Source organism: Tamandua tetradactyla, chromosome 3 (assembly GCF_023851605.1).
Source record: "Tamandua tetradactyla isolate mTamTet1 chromosome 3, mTamTet1.pri, whole genome shotgun sequence".
Classification (NCBI taxonomy): Eukaryota; Metazoa; Chordata; class Mammalia; order Pilosa; family Myrmecophagidae; genus Tamandua; species Tamandua tetradactyla.
The window spans coordinates 65,533,084-65,547,430 of record NC_135329.1 but is presented as its reverse complement, the minus strand read 5'-3'; the positions used below and the strand labels follow the sequence as shown (position 1 = coordinate 65,547,430).

Below are 14,347 nucleotides of genomic sequence, written 5' to 3'. Positions count from 1 at the left end.
ATCGTTTCCTTAGAAATGTACTTCCTTACATGGGTTTACTAGGTCAAAGGGGGTTCTAGCAACAGTTTTACAGCTCTTGGTACATATTTTTCAGATTGCGTCCTGGGTGGATCTGACCAATGGTATGGGCTACGGCGGTGTAGGAATGTGGGGGAGTCCATTTTCGTCTCTCAAAAGCTAAGGACCCCGTGAAGGGCTGGGGATGGAAAACACCTTTCTGTGGTTCTCCTGTTCTCTCCGTGGTTAGTGTTTAGGCTCACTGCCAGAGACCGTCCCTATTGGAGAACTTCTGCTCCGGGTGCGGAAGCACCTCTTCCAGGCCCCTCTAGCCCCACGTCCACTGTCCCGAGAGCCTCTCGGGCCTTCGGAAGCCCCAACAGCCCCGCGCACGGCGCACACCCCTCCCGGGGGCCCGGAAAGCCGCAAGGCCCGCGTGGCTGCGCGCTGAGCCCACCCGGGCCCCTCGCCGACCGCCTCAGAAGCTTCAGGGTCGGGTCACGGTCGCAGCGGGACGGCGGGAGGGGAGAGACCCAGGCCTGGGTGCGCTGTCCCCTCCCCTAGGGAGGCTCCGCAGCGACAGCGCACCCGGCGACTTAGCCTGTTTGGAGTGCAAAAAAGGAGGAGAAAGGAGGCGCAAAAAAGAGAAAAACGGAGCATAGCAGAACAGAGTAAAAGTAAAAAAGGAAAGGAAGCGCAATCAGCGCAAGCAGCGGCCTGGCAGGACAGCAGGGTGGCGCGGCGCGGGGCGTGGTGCGAGCGCGGAGCGCTGGGTGGGAGGCAGGGTGTCCGTGGCGCGCGCAGACCGCTGGGAGGCGGGGCGAGGCGAGCGGAAGCCGAGGCCGCGGAGCCCAGCCTGGCAAAGGCAGGGGCAGGGCGCGCGCGCGGAGAGTTGGGAGGCGGGTCGTCCAGGTCGCGCGCTGAGTGCTGGGAGGCGGGGCGTTAGGGGAACGCGCGGACCTCTGGGAGGCGGGGCGACGCGGGCCGCGAGCGGGCGTCCGGGAGGCGAAGCGAGCGGAAGTAGAGGCCGCGCAGCCCAGTCGGGCGAAGGCGGGGACAGGGCGCGCGCGCGCGGAGGGGCTTGTGGGTAGCGGCTGCGCGCGGCGGGAGACTGGCCGGGGCTTGTGTGAGGGAATCCGGTCTTGTGGAAGTCGGAGGTGGCCGATGGTGCTGATGGGGTCGGGGCGGCGTCCGTAGCCTCGTGAACCTGGGTCTCAGCCTCCCGGGGGCCCCGGAGGGCGGGGCCGCGCTGGCGGCGGCGGTGGCGGCGCCCCTCGCCCGCTGCCGCCCTCAGCCCTGAGGAAGCTCGCCGAGAACGAGCGGACCGGGCGGCGCGAATCTGACGGAGGGGCGGGGACGCCGCCGCCGCCTCCGCGCTCTCCGGCGGGCAGGCGCCTTGGAGCAGCCCCCAGGCCCCGAGCGGCGCTAGGCCCGGAGGTGACCGGACCCGAGCGCAAGGAGGCGGCCGTGCTGCGCGCCCGGCGGCATGAGCCGGTCCCAAGCAATGGGAAGAATGCCCGGCGCCCCCGAGGCCGTGCCAGGGGACGGGGCTGGCGCGGGCCGCCAGAGGAAGCTGGAGGCACTCATCCGAGACCCCCGCTCGCCCATCAATGTGGAGAGCTTGCTGGTAGGTGGCCGCGCGCCGCCCCCGCGCTCCCCGACTCGGGTGATGGGGGGACCTAGTCAGGGCCGCCCAGCTTCCGGCGGCCTAAGGGCACAGCGAGATCCACCTTCGCTCTTGCTGTGAGCTCCTGGAGCTGATGTCATCTCCCGTTGCCCTGGCGTGGCGGCTGGCAGGAAGCGTTCCCCCCCTTCCCGCACAGTCTCTGGATTCGGGAAGGTGGGGGGACCCCACACCTGTGGGTCTGAAGGCGTGTCAGCTAAGCCATGAGAAGGCCTCTCTGATGACTGGCGTGTGACAAAGAGCTGCCGTCGCTCTTTCCATTTAGTCTCAAATCTGGTTTACATAGCTCAAGTTTTCCTGTTTTCAGTGGTAAATTGGTGCATTTTAGTTTCTATAAATTTAATTTCCCTAGGTGGTGACACCAGAGATGAGGTCAATAATCAGTCTGAATTGTCGCGTGGATACAGTGAATACCCCTTCATTGTATCCTTTTCATAGGACGGCCTTTGAAATCCAAATTGATAACCACTACAGGGATGCTAGTTGACTCTGGATTACGGAAGAAGCCTTTACAAGTTAGAAATGCACCATACAGTGCTTGCTTTTTGCTTTTTTTTTTTTTTTTTTTATGGTGAACGATTGTATTTAGTGTGCAGTAGAGGTGCATTTTTTTTATGGGGAAAAGGATGTGGAGCTTTACCCTGGGGAGGAGAAGAAAGCAAAAAAGATACTGTGAATAGTAAATTAACTCAGGAGGGGTAGTGGTAATCCTTGGATTCTTCAGATATTTTACGCTAGGACCCAAGTGTTCACCTCCTCCCTGCTGGGAGAGACATGATGACTGGTGAGAAAAACCGTGTCGTCCCCTTCCAGTGTCCGCCTTGGCTTTTCTTTGGAGGCAGTCGGTTATCCTTTGAGTTTTCTGCACTCATTTGCGGTGACTCAGTGCTGTTTGGCCAAGGCGCAGGAACTCAAGTGTGAGTCTCTGGACGACGTAATTCTCCGCGTCTATAGGGCGCTGGATGTTTCCTTTCCCGGTTTTCCGTGGTGGTGGAGCTGGGCTGTTCTCCTGCGTCGGTACCAGTCTTCTGCGGGGGACAGGCTTAGCCCGTGGAGAACATGGCATTTGCTAGGCTGAAGCCGAGGGTGGCTTCATTCCCAGCTTGTTCACTGGTATTTTGCAAGCATAACTTTGACCTAAGGCCAGAAAGTTCGGTTAAAAATAGTACAGCAAATCTCGTACATCAGGTTCATACTCACTCTCGAATAGAAAATTTTTTATAATTCAGTTTCATCTCTTGGGTCTGCAGAGATGTTAATTATGATTATTAGGGTTATTCTGAGTTTGAACCTACACATATGATGTAATCATGTATCTTTTACTGGAGTATTTTTATAAGTTGTTAAAATGAAGTTAAAGTAATATGTCTATTATGTAATATGTAACATTACAATATTATGTAAAATGTAATATGTAATAAAATACGCATATATACTATAGTAAGGTATTACTTTAGTATGAGAGTTGATACCAGATGCAGCTGACTTGAGAGAATCTCTTTATTGCTGTTTTTAGTTTATTACATATTATGTATGGTTCTGAGGGGCAGTACATTTTACCAAGGCAAAAATCGTCCCTTTTCATTTGGAGTCAGGTTCCTAGGGTTTCTGTTTGTTGCAAATTGATGAGCTAAAGTTTGCTTTTTTAAAAACCATGCCACAAGTTAGTTTTAAATTATTTATATTTCCTTGTATGAAACATTAGAGTGAATTAGCCATTAAGAGATAGTTACAAAAACGTGTTTTTCCCGAAATGCTGATGAATAATGGCTACTATCTTTTAAAAATTTCAAACCATACTGTTTAGGCTGTATTTTACAATTGATCATTGGTTTGCTGCAAATGACTGCTTTTTGGTTTTACTAGAAAATATTTTATCTTTAATAGAGAAAACAGAGTGATATAGTCTAATCAGAACAGCCATAAAACTCTGTTACTTCACTAGGAGCTCAAAAGGTACCGCTAAAAATTGTGTACTACCAAAGATGACAAAAGTCAGATGATGACATATACTATACTCCACGTAAGTTACTGTATAATTAATGATTTAATAGACGAGGCCTAGAAGGTAAAACTGTATTTGTAGGAAAAAAATGTTATATGAGGTAACATTTAAAGCACTACCTAGTAGTGCTTGTTAAATTTAGTTCACTTATCCTGTGCGCTGTTAATGTATTTTTAGTTTATTCCTTCACATTTTCTTTTAAAAGGAAAATTGTTTTATTAGCAACTATTTCTTGCTACACGGTTTTGAATGAATAACATCATTTGAATTTGAATAGCATTATCATTTGAATTTGCCTGAGAGAGGTTCTAGTAATCATTAAGCATGGATAAACTAGATTATGAAGGGTTCTAGATCTATATCAGATTAGGGACGAAATTATTTTGTTTTTCTTGAGAGGCTAGATGTTTTATATGGTCCTTAATTTGAAGAGAATATATCCCTTTTGTTTGTTGCAGATTGGGAGACCCTTGGAATTATTTAAAAATAGAGTTTTGAGAGAGGTTTGTGTCTGTCATAATTTGGAGGAGTGAGGTTGGGGTGGGGGTGTCTCCAGTGGTATGCTTTTGCAGTGTTTGAAACGTTGGGGTAAATACCTATATTTTATTAATACTCAGCTCCTCATACTGTTGTTTACTCAAATATTATGGTAAGAAGAATTTTTGTTTTAGTGTTATGCTGGAAAGATGTTTTTCTAAAGATCTGTGCTTTGGGGTTTTCAAAGGCTGAATAATTTTTTCCCTGTCAAATGTTTATAATAACCTGTGATATTCAGGCTTGACTAAACTGTTACTTAAGAGTGGTGTTGTTGGGAAAGGTGATTAAAAATTTATTTACAGTTTTCACTGGCTAAGAATGCAGTACACTTTGTTTGATTGCTTTCATTACACCTGTAAACTATATGAAAATATTTCTTATTGTAGTGCTTAGACACTTTCAGCTTGCTGCTGTTTTTTTTCCTAATTAAAATAATTGTGTATTTTTTCCTACTATGTAATAAGTATGAATCCTGTGAAGGTATAATAAAACTGAAATAGAATAAAAGTTGGAAACAAGTATATAATTTGACATTTTATACATGATTTTTTTCTGTAGAGTAAGACACTGAGTTGGGCATTTATAGCATAAATGGATTAGTTTACTTGAAAACTTGGAGTTTGATGGTCAGAAGATCTCATAAGAAATGAGTTAGGGAGGATTAAAAAAAGAATGTTTGAAATTTGCTTTATTGATGAAATTGAACCTCTTTGCATGTAAAGATGGATAGACAATTTTGGTCAATGAAAAGCTCAGAATATCAAGTTTTTGCTAAAACTTATTTGTGGTAACATCTGACCTGATTTGGTGTTAGAATATTTATCCTTCTTGGTATAAATAGTAATAGCTTTCACTTGTTAACTATTGTGTTTGATTTCAGCGTGCTCCCCAGATCCCCAGTAGGGTTTTGGGGAATAATAAGCAGTAGGGTTTTGGGAAATATAATAGGGTTTGGGGGAATAAACAGTTTTTTGGGAATTAGCAGATTTCCCCCAAATCTGGATTCCAAAACCTCTGGCCCCAAGGTAAGGCCTGTGTAGAGTAAGTAAGAAATTTACTTGTGTCTCTGGATAGACTAGATGTTTTATGTGGGTCCTTAATTTGAAGAGAATATATCCCTTTTGTTGTTACAGATTGGGACACCCTTGGGATTATTTAAAAATAGAGTTTTGAGAGTGGTTTGTGTCTTTAATACTTTCTGGGGTGTACGTGAATGGTTGTAAAGGTTTTGCTTTTTTTTTTCCTGCTGAAACTTGATCAGATAGTCCTCTTTCCCCATTTTGAATAATGAGATATTTTAAACATCAAAAGACTATGGCATGCAAATGTGTTATCAGACTTAAAAAAATTCATGAAATCACTAAAATTAATAAATGAACACCACCAGCCTTTTGAAATTATTTGTGTGCTGCTGGTGCATCCTCTTATCTGCTACCCTGAAACTTTTTTTTTTATTCACTTACTTGATTACCATATTTGTGAGTATTCCTAAACATTTAGTTTTGTTTGTTTTTTAAGCTTTATAAAGTGGTAATATATGAATATCTTTTTGTGACTTGCTTCTTTCCCTCAAAATTGTATTTCTAAGATTGACCCATCTTACTCATTTCCACTATTACCATAAACTACAATGTATTGCAACAATCTACCTGATGTATATATATATAGGCTGGCTGTTGCTCTTTTTTTTTTTTTTTTTTTTTTTGCTGCTATGGAAACTGAGCATTCTTATTATGTATTTCCTGGAATACATGTGTTAGAATTTATCTAGGCAAGGGTATGTTTCTGGAGGTGGACTTGCTAGGTTTTAAGGTATAGTATGCTCAACTTAGTAAGGTAGTGGGTAAAGTTTAAAGTATTCCCCAACATTTTATTATGGAAATTTTCAAATTATAGTAAAGTTAAAAAATTGACAGTGAACATTGTATCATCAAAACCTAATATTTTGCTTTATTACATTTATCCCTCAATGTGTCTTCTATTTTTTATTTATTTCAAGGTAAGTTGCATGCAGTTATTAATAATACTTCACTTTAAACACTTCAGCTTGCTTTTCATTTGAGTTCATAGTTTGTTTAGGGTTTTTGCTTTTTTTAAGATTACATACAATGAAATGCCCAAATCTAAAGTGACCATTGATCATTTCTGACACATGTACACACACCTATGTAACGCAAAGCCTTATCAAGGTCAAAGACATTAGGAACCTGGAAATCTCCCTCATGTGCCTTTGCAGCCAGTTCCATACCCCATTCCCTCTGAGGCAACCTTTCTTTGTTCTGATTTTTTGCACTAAAAATTATTTTTGCTTCTTCTAGAACTTCCTGTAAATGGAATCATATAGTATGTGTACCTTTTTGTGTGACTGGCTTCTTTAGCTCAGCAAAGTTTTTGAGATTCATCCATGTTATTGTATGCATCAGCAATTCCTTTTTTATTGTTGAGTTATGGTATACCATTATATGAATTAACCGCATTTTGTTTAGCTCTTCTGTTGATGGGCAGCTGTACTTGTTGCGGTTTTTTGGCAATTCTGTATTAAATACATTGACTGTCACAAACAATCTTGTATAAGTCTTTGTGAGAACATGTTTTCATTTCTCTAGTAGTGGAATTGCTAGGTCATGGGGTAGATGTATGCTTAGTTTTTAAGAAACTGCCAGATCCCTTTCCAAAGTAGTTATGCTGTTTTACACTCCCACTGACAACATATGAGAGTTTCAGTTGCTCCACAGCCTCCCCAGTATTCGATCTTTTAAATTTTAGCCATTCTGTGAGTGGGTAGTAGTATTTCATTGTGATTTTAAAATGCATTTTCCTGATGACTAATGATGTTGAGTACTTTTCCCTGCACTTTCTGACCGTGTTGCCTCTTCTTGTTCATAGATGGCATTGGATATTGATTTGTTGGTTATGTTATGTGGAGTTTTTTGGATCTTATCCAAAACCTAGTATTCTGTTCATATGTAAAAGTAGATGCCTTATTTGTGCATTTGGTATCATGGTGTGACCCTACTGTTTTGTCTTGTATTTAAATAAGATTCCTACGAATGTCTTACTCAAAATAGGCTTTTCGAGATTGAAGTTTTCTTTAGCTTTAGTTTAATATATATATATATATATTTTTGCGTGGGCAGGCACTGGGAATCGAACCTAGGTCTCCGGCATGGCAGGTGAGAACTCTGCCTACTGAGTCACTGTGGCCTGCCCCGATTGTATATTTTATTAAAGATAAACGTATATGGGACTTTCTTTTTTGAGCAGTGAAGGGAAAATTCAGAGAAGAGTTTTTTTTTAATATTAAGATGCTTCTCTAGGGTTGTGCAACAGTGACTCAGTGGCAGAATTCTCCTTGCCTGCCATGCCCAAGAACCCGGGTTTGATTCCCGCAGCCTGCCCATGCCAAAAAAAAAAAAAAGATGACTCTCTAACGTTCTAAAGTGAACACAAAACAAATTTTTGGTTGTAGTAATATTTAGATTTCTAGCATTCGCATTAGCATAATTCCGTGAGTTTTTTGATGCCTGTAAGATTTAGTGAAAATGTGTTTTTGTATGTTGAACTCCCCTGCAAAAATATTTAAAGTATTAAACATGCAAATATTAGTATGATTTTGAAAAATATTTCACCCTTTTGGGATGACTTTATTCTTATAGAGTTAAAGCTTGTAGCATACATTTAAACATGTATGACCATATTTTATTGTGTTGCATAGTGAATAAAGTTGAAGTTGATGTTGAAAGGTTGAAAACGGTGTGTTATGGTTAACTAGTTTGCCTTTTGTTGGAAAAAATCAAGATTTCGTGAATCATTAAGATTTTGTGAATCATTAGGTTTCAGTAAGTCCTGAAGCCATACCATCAGCATCTATGGGAATTAGCAAATATTAGAGGCAAATATAGTAAAATCTTGATTTTCTTTCAGAGAAATGTTACCAAGTCAGAAATTGGTATCAAGTTAATATTGATAATAATATTGCAATGATTTTACTTAGAATAAAATTAGTTTGGAGTTAACAGAATGTTTGGAGTTTTTAAATATATAAAATGAGATTTGAATTTTTGTATTGACTTCTTGATGATTGTTTCTCAAAACGCTGAAGTGAATATGCAAATGAGATGACTTTTTCTCTCATGTGGATACACAGGATGTTCATATTCATTGTGTTCAGTATGAAAGTTTTTTTTTTTTTAGTTTTATATGCTGACTTTCAAGAAAGGCAGTATTTAAGAACCTCTAATAAATGCATTGAAAGAATTTTCCATTAATAGATTTTTTTAAAAAAAGAAGTACTCATACATGTCTGGATATTTCAAAACATAATTTAGTACCAGTATAAATTGTATTTCCTGGCTCTTACAGATGATTTTAAGTTAAGATTATTCTAATGTGTATCTGGTTAAAGCCAATAGGTAAGGCCACACTTTGTTATACACAGGAGTCACTTGGGAATCTTTAAAAATATTGATTCCTGTCTTCCACTCTTAAATATTCTAATGTAATCGATATATATGGTATGACCTGGACATCAGGATTTTTCTGCCCCTAATGTGCAGAAAAGTGTGGAACCACTGAACTAAGGGAAGCAATATTGTAATTCAAAGATTGGCACCTCCTTTGAAAGTAGAGGTGGCCATTGGATCCAAAATGTGTCTGAGGAAAGGAGAAAACAATTTTTTTTCCCTTCCTTTAATTTTGTGGCTCACTGAGGCTTGAATTGGGCCAGAAAGTGAGAATTATCTGATGGAAGCCAGAATTATTACCTAGGGTACTTGATGGAAATGGTCTTTGGTTCCATTCACAGACCTTCTGATTTAGATGGTTTGTGGTGGGGCCAAGAATTTGTTTTTAAACATGCATCTCAGGTGACTCTGATATAGGTAATCTGCGGGTTAAAATTGGTTACTTATTGTATTGATTAAATGAAAATATAGAACCCAGAACAAATGCTGCAGATCTTTTTGGCAGGCATAGGATTGCTTATTTGGAAAATGCTAGCATAAGGGGAGATGCCAGATTTTCTGAAGTATTATTAATGTCTTCTTTTAGGGATCCACAGGAATCAGACCAATGCTTTTCTTTTACTTATTTTACAAGAAAACTTAATTTGCTGAGCTTTTTTGGAGGAAAAATCAGACATAGAACATTTTTATTACATCTTTCCTATGAAATGTAGGAACGATGTTACGAGAAAAATCGTAACTGTGCACATAAAAAAATAATTTTGATGTTTTACATTTAATAAACTGTGACAGGAAAAGTAGCGACTGTTTGTTTAGTCCCTGCCAGTTGTAATTCAGGGGAAAAATTTAACTAGCAATAAAATTAAAATGTATGGTCCTTCAGATCATAGTGCCTAAAATAGGATGGAGGATATATACCCTGTGAATAAGCCTGTGTTTGAAAAATAGAATCGTTCAAAAATTAATTTGTGGTCTCTGTAAAAAGTAGCATAAAATAAAATACCATAAAATATACAAAGTCTGTTTTATAACCTATTTTGAAATTTTATATTCAAAGCTGCCTTCAATTTATTGGTTCTGTGACGTGCATTAAGTGATAGTCACCTTATGAATATGTTACTGTTCAGATTTTTTTAAGTGTACATTTTTTGCACTATTTCTCTTCACTGACAAGACATTTAAAATGAGAGAAAACCAGGCGACGCGTAAGCAAGTGGATATGGTGTCCACATTTTTTTCGTTTTCTAATGGTGCTTGTGTATCAGATTTCCTGCTGTTTGCCCATTTTTGTTTTGGTGATTAAGGGGTACGTATAAATCTCAGAAATTTGAAATTTAAATTTACATTTGTTGATACTTAGATAATTATAGCTCTTAGAGGAATGGCAGTTGTGATTCTTGTATATCTTTAGAATTTGAAGTCTTCAGCAACTTAGTCTTTGTAGATTTTATTTTCTCTTGTGGCTAATAAAACTACACAGGCTGGCGACCAAGGAACAGTTCATTAATGTTTATGAGGCACTAGGACGACATATAGTAAATATAGTAAATGTATTTTTAAAGCCCTAAAGATTTATGACAGTTTATTTTAAAAATATATCTGTTCTTTCCAAATTATTGCTAAATAGAAATATTACTAGAAGTGAGAAGTCTGAAATGGACTCTTCTTTACCAACTTAATGAATTTTTGCAGTTTTCTTTAGAAGTTTGTTACATGTGATACGTGAGCATTTTCACTGGAAGTATTTTTAAACATTTGAAGCAGTTTACAATCTGGTGATCAGAATCCGTAATTCAGTCATACCTTAGTACTTTAGGAGATGCTTCAGAATTTCTAAATATTTGACAGAATACAATTTGAGACCATGATATATTTCTATCATGCTGTAAAAAAGTTCTAAGGCATAATTTCTGACTGTAGATTAAATGTGATATATAATTCATGATTACAACTTTTAAAATGTTGTATTTTCAGATGAAAGAAGAATTTAGTCACAAAAGCAAAAGTGTTATAAAAGGGTGAGAAAACTCACCAAAAGAATTTTGCTGGTAGTTTTGAAAACAATTTCTGCTGAAATAACATATTTTTGTTTTAAAAAAATGAGGGTAGCCTATAAAGTTGTAAATTGTAAAAGCAAATTGAAAACAGATTATCTTTTCATATTTAAGATGTTTCTGTAATTAGGAAAAGTTGATGATATAAATAAAACTAAATTTAGAACTAATAAAAGGAAACCAGTACAAAGTTGGCTCATGAAATTTTCTCCTGATGGAAGTCATAAAATAAAACATAATAAATTTTCAAGAAATTTCTCATTTTTTTGTGAGACAGGGAAGGAAGTGATTGATAGAGAAGTTTTCTTTCAAGATGATAGTAGAGATTGTTGGTTCCTGGCATAGTAGTACCCTCCCTGAAGTGTTTTTATGTACTTTTTCCCCTTTGAAATAGAATTATTCAGTTTGATTCCAGTTTCAATAAATCTCTGAAATAAAAGTTTAAAAATTTGAACTGTGGCCTGCTTGCTTATTTCAAATAATTTTCCATCAGTAAAATTCCACTAATATAAGCCCATCAAAAGGACAGTGCTTTGGAGTTTATTGTAGCAAGATACATATTTGCTGTTGGATGCGTGTTATACTGGCTTAACAGGTATGAAAATAAAAAAATGGCTTTTTTTTCTCTTAGAAAAAATATTGTTTAAGGTAGTGAAGATGAAAAAAATGATTCTTCATTTTCAAATGCATTTTTTTAAAGAGAAGAAGAGCAGTTTAGAGGAAAGAAAACTGTCAAAAGAGCTAGGATTGGTATTAGATATTTTACTGATGATCTTCTAGACTGTGACTAATTTATAAGATTAGATGCATACCTCAAGGAGTTGTGGAAATTAAATGCAGTGAGAAACTATATACATGATATTGCTCTGTAAATTGTTCAGAGTGTTAGCTTTTTTACAACAAGTTGAATAACCTGGTTATTCATCATTATGTAAGTGTCTTTCAAAAGGTGTGCATGTACAAATCCAGTCTCCTGATACCAACCTGTTTTTTCCAAAAAGGAAGCTCATTATTTGGCACATATTATGCTCTTCTAAAGTATTAAATCAGCAAATGAAAATTGGTATCTTTTTTTAAAATTTTTAATTCACTGAGCATAATTAATTGCATTGGATGAATGTTGGTTTATATTCACTGTTTAGATTGTCTTATTGGACTCCATATGTTACTTTTTCCCTCGTAGGAGAATAAACTAAATTTTATTCTTTTTGAGTAGATGTGGTACTTTACTAACAAAACAGAGTCTCTGTTCTTATCTAATGTGAAATTCCAGGAATCCTGAATAAACATAAGACAAAGTCAAGACTAAGAATTTTTAAACTTCTGCTTTATTTACTTACAAAATTGTTAATTATGCTTTGTACATGGTTGAAAAGAGCAATCTGGTTGCGCCAACATTTCTGATCTGTGACTTGAATTTAGCAACTTTGGTTCCTTTTTTGTAACAAAGTAAGTTTAGAAACTACTATCAAGAATAGCTTGGAACATGCAAACTACAGATATTATGCTGTACCACCTTCATCTACAAATTCTGGTCATTAGACACTTAGAGAAATTTGAACTTTATCAGGTAAAATATAAATATATACATAAATAAGTAGCATGATGGTATGCGGTATGATCATTCTGTGCTGATGGCCATTGTAATCAGTAGCTGTTTAATATTCTTGCATCATGTCAAAATAGGATTATGTGTAATTATGGTATAACCTCACCCTCATCATCATATTGCAAGATCATTTAGGATTTAAGCAGGGAGAAACAAAGATATGATTTTTTTCTTCCAATTTTTTAGTGCTTTAGTGCAATCTTATAATTTGAGTATCTTTTAAGTTGGAGGTTGCTTGAAAGGTAATATTGATATGTTAAGTTATATTCTATTAGCCTCAGTTTTACTTTGCTAAAAATTTAAAAGGATGTAGGGCAGTGCAGTGGTGGCTCAGTGGCAGAATTCTCACCTGCTATGCTAGAGACCTGGGTTAGATTCCCAGAGCCTGCCTATTCCAAAAGAAAAATTTTTTTTAGAAGATATACTAAGTAGTTACTCTAAGGGATTAAAGCTTAAAGGACTTTAAAAAACAATGTACAGTTTTATGTAGTATGTGTAATAGTTTTCTTTCTAGAGGACATTGAATGCATACATTGGACCACTTTGTTGGGTCCTTTCAGACATATTATTTAATTCCTACGAAAACCCTTTGTCATTCTGGTGGTATCTTATTTATTACTGATGAAGAAACTGAGGCTCAAAGAGGTAGAATGACTTTTCCATGGTCACATATTTAATAAGATAGATGCTGTCTCATTCCCGGTCTTTCTGATATTATCCTATGCTTTCTCTGTTCCCTGTTCCATTTTTGAATTTACCCAACTTAACCCTGCAAGAAGTTAATGTAGTTTCTGCCAGAAATTTGGATACAAATAGAGATTTTGTTCATATAAAACTGTTCCCTGAAATTCTCTCATTGCTTGTATCTTCACTGACTCCATCGACGTTTTATTTTTTATTTTTTTTTGCATGGGCAGGCACTAGAAATCGAACCCAGATCTCCAGCATGGCAGGCGAGAATTGTGCCACTGAGCCACCATTGCATCGCCCCATCAACATTGTTTTTAAACAGTTACTTTTCTTGTTAAATGAGAAGAATGGACTGAAGGCAAAATTAGCATTTCAGAGCTCATTTGGGAGCATAGGATCTGGTTATAGAGGTGGGTCTTGTTATATAAGTCTATTATCAAGTATTTTAATATTAAATCTCATAGAGTTAGAATTTATGTTTCTATTGGTTAGGAAAAACTAGGTTAGTATTCAGGTGTAATTGAAATGAATATGGGAGAAGTCTGTTGGTAGCTAATATTATGGTGATACATTATACATTTTTTTCCCTTTGTGGCATTTATTAACTGGGAAATGAAGTTCATCTACTTTGTCTTAAAGTTTATATTTCAGTGGATTTTCTTAGATTTGGGAAACTTCAACGTAGACCATTTTCTATCTTATGGTTGGTCTCTGTTATTTGCCTCTTTCTCTCCTCCATTATAACTTAAAGGTAAAGCGTTTGAATGGGACTTTATGATCAGGAGAGAAAAGTCCTGGCATCTGGGCTTTAGGGGGTGTTTTGGTTTGCTAAAGCTGGTGGAATGTAATATACCAGAAATGGATTGGCTTTTACAAAGGGGATTTATTAGATTACAAATTTACAGTCTAAGATCATGAAAATTTCCAAATTAAGGCATCTATAAGGGGATACCTTTACTCAAGAAAGGCCAATCCTGTCTGGGATTTTTCTGTCACATGGGAAGGCACATGGTGATATCTGTTGTCATTCTTCCCGGCTTCTGGGTTCAGATGGCTCTCTCAGCTCCCGTTTCCAGTGGCTTTATCTCTAAGTGTCTGTGGGTCCTCACTTAGCTTCTCCAGGGCAGAGTCTGGCTTTCATTTCTTAGTTTAGCATCTCCAAACGTCAGTGTCTGGTTTTATCTCTGCTCTCTGTGTTGGCTAAATTCTCTCTCATAACAGGCTCCAGGAAAGGATTAAGATTCATCTTGAATGGGCAGGATCACATCTCCATGGAAACAACTTAATCAAGAGGTCCTGCCTAACAGT

At 38.3% G+C, this 14,347-nt stretch overlaps 1 protein-coding gene and 1 long non-coding RNA gene across 2 annotated transcripts in view; both read left to right on the top strand.

Moving 5' to 3' along the window:
* Nucleotides 1-1,415: 1,415 nt before the first annotated feature.
* ROCK2 (Rho associated coiled-coil containing protein kinase 2) overlaps nt 1,416-14,347 on the top strand; it is a 206,317-nt gene continuing 193,385 nt past the window's right edge. Inside the window, exon 1 of the mRNA XM_077153221.1 lies at nt 1,416-1,624. Within this exon, the coding sequence (XP_077009336.1) occupies nt 1,484-1,624 (141 nt within the window). The 5' untranslated portion in view covers nt 1,416-1,483. The remainder of the gene's footprint in view (nt 1,625-14,347) is intronic.
* LOC143677359 (uncharacterized) overlaps nt 1,634-14,347 on the top strand; it is a 93,198-nt gene continuing 80,484 nt past the window's right edge. Inside the window, exon 1 of the long non-coding RNA XR_013172524.1 lies at nt 1,634-13,449. This is a non-coding gene — a long non-coding RNA (uncharacterized LOC143677359). The remainder of the gene's footprint in view (nt 13,450-14,347) is intronic.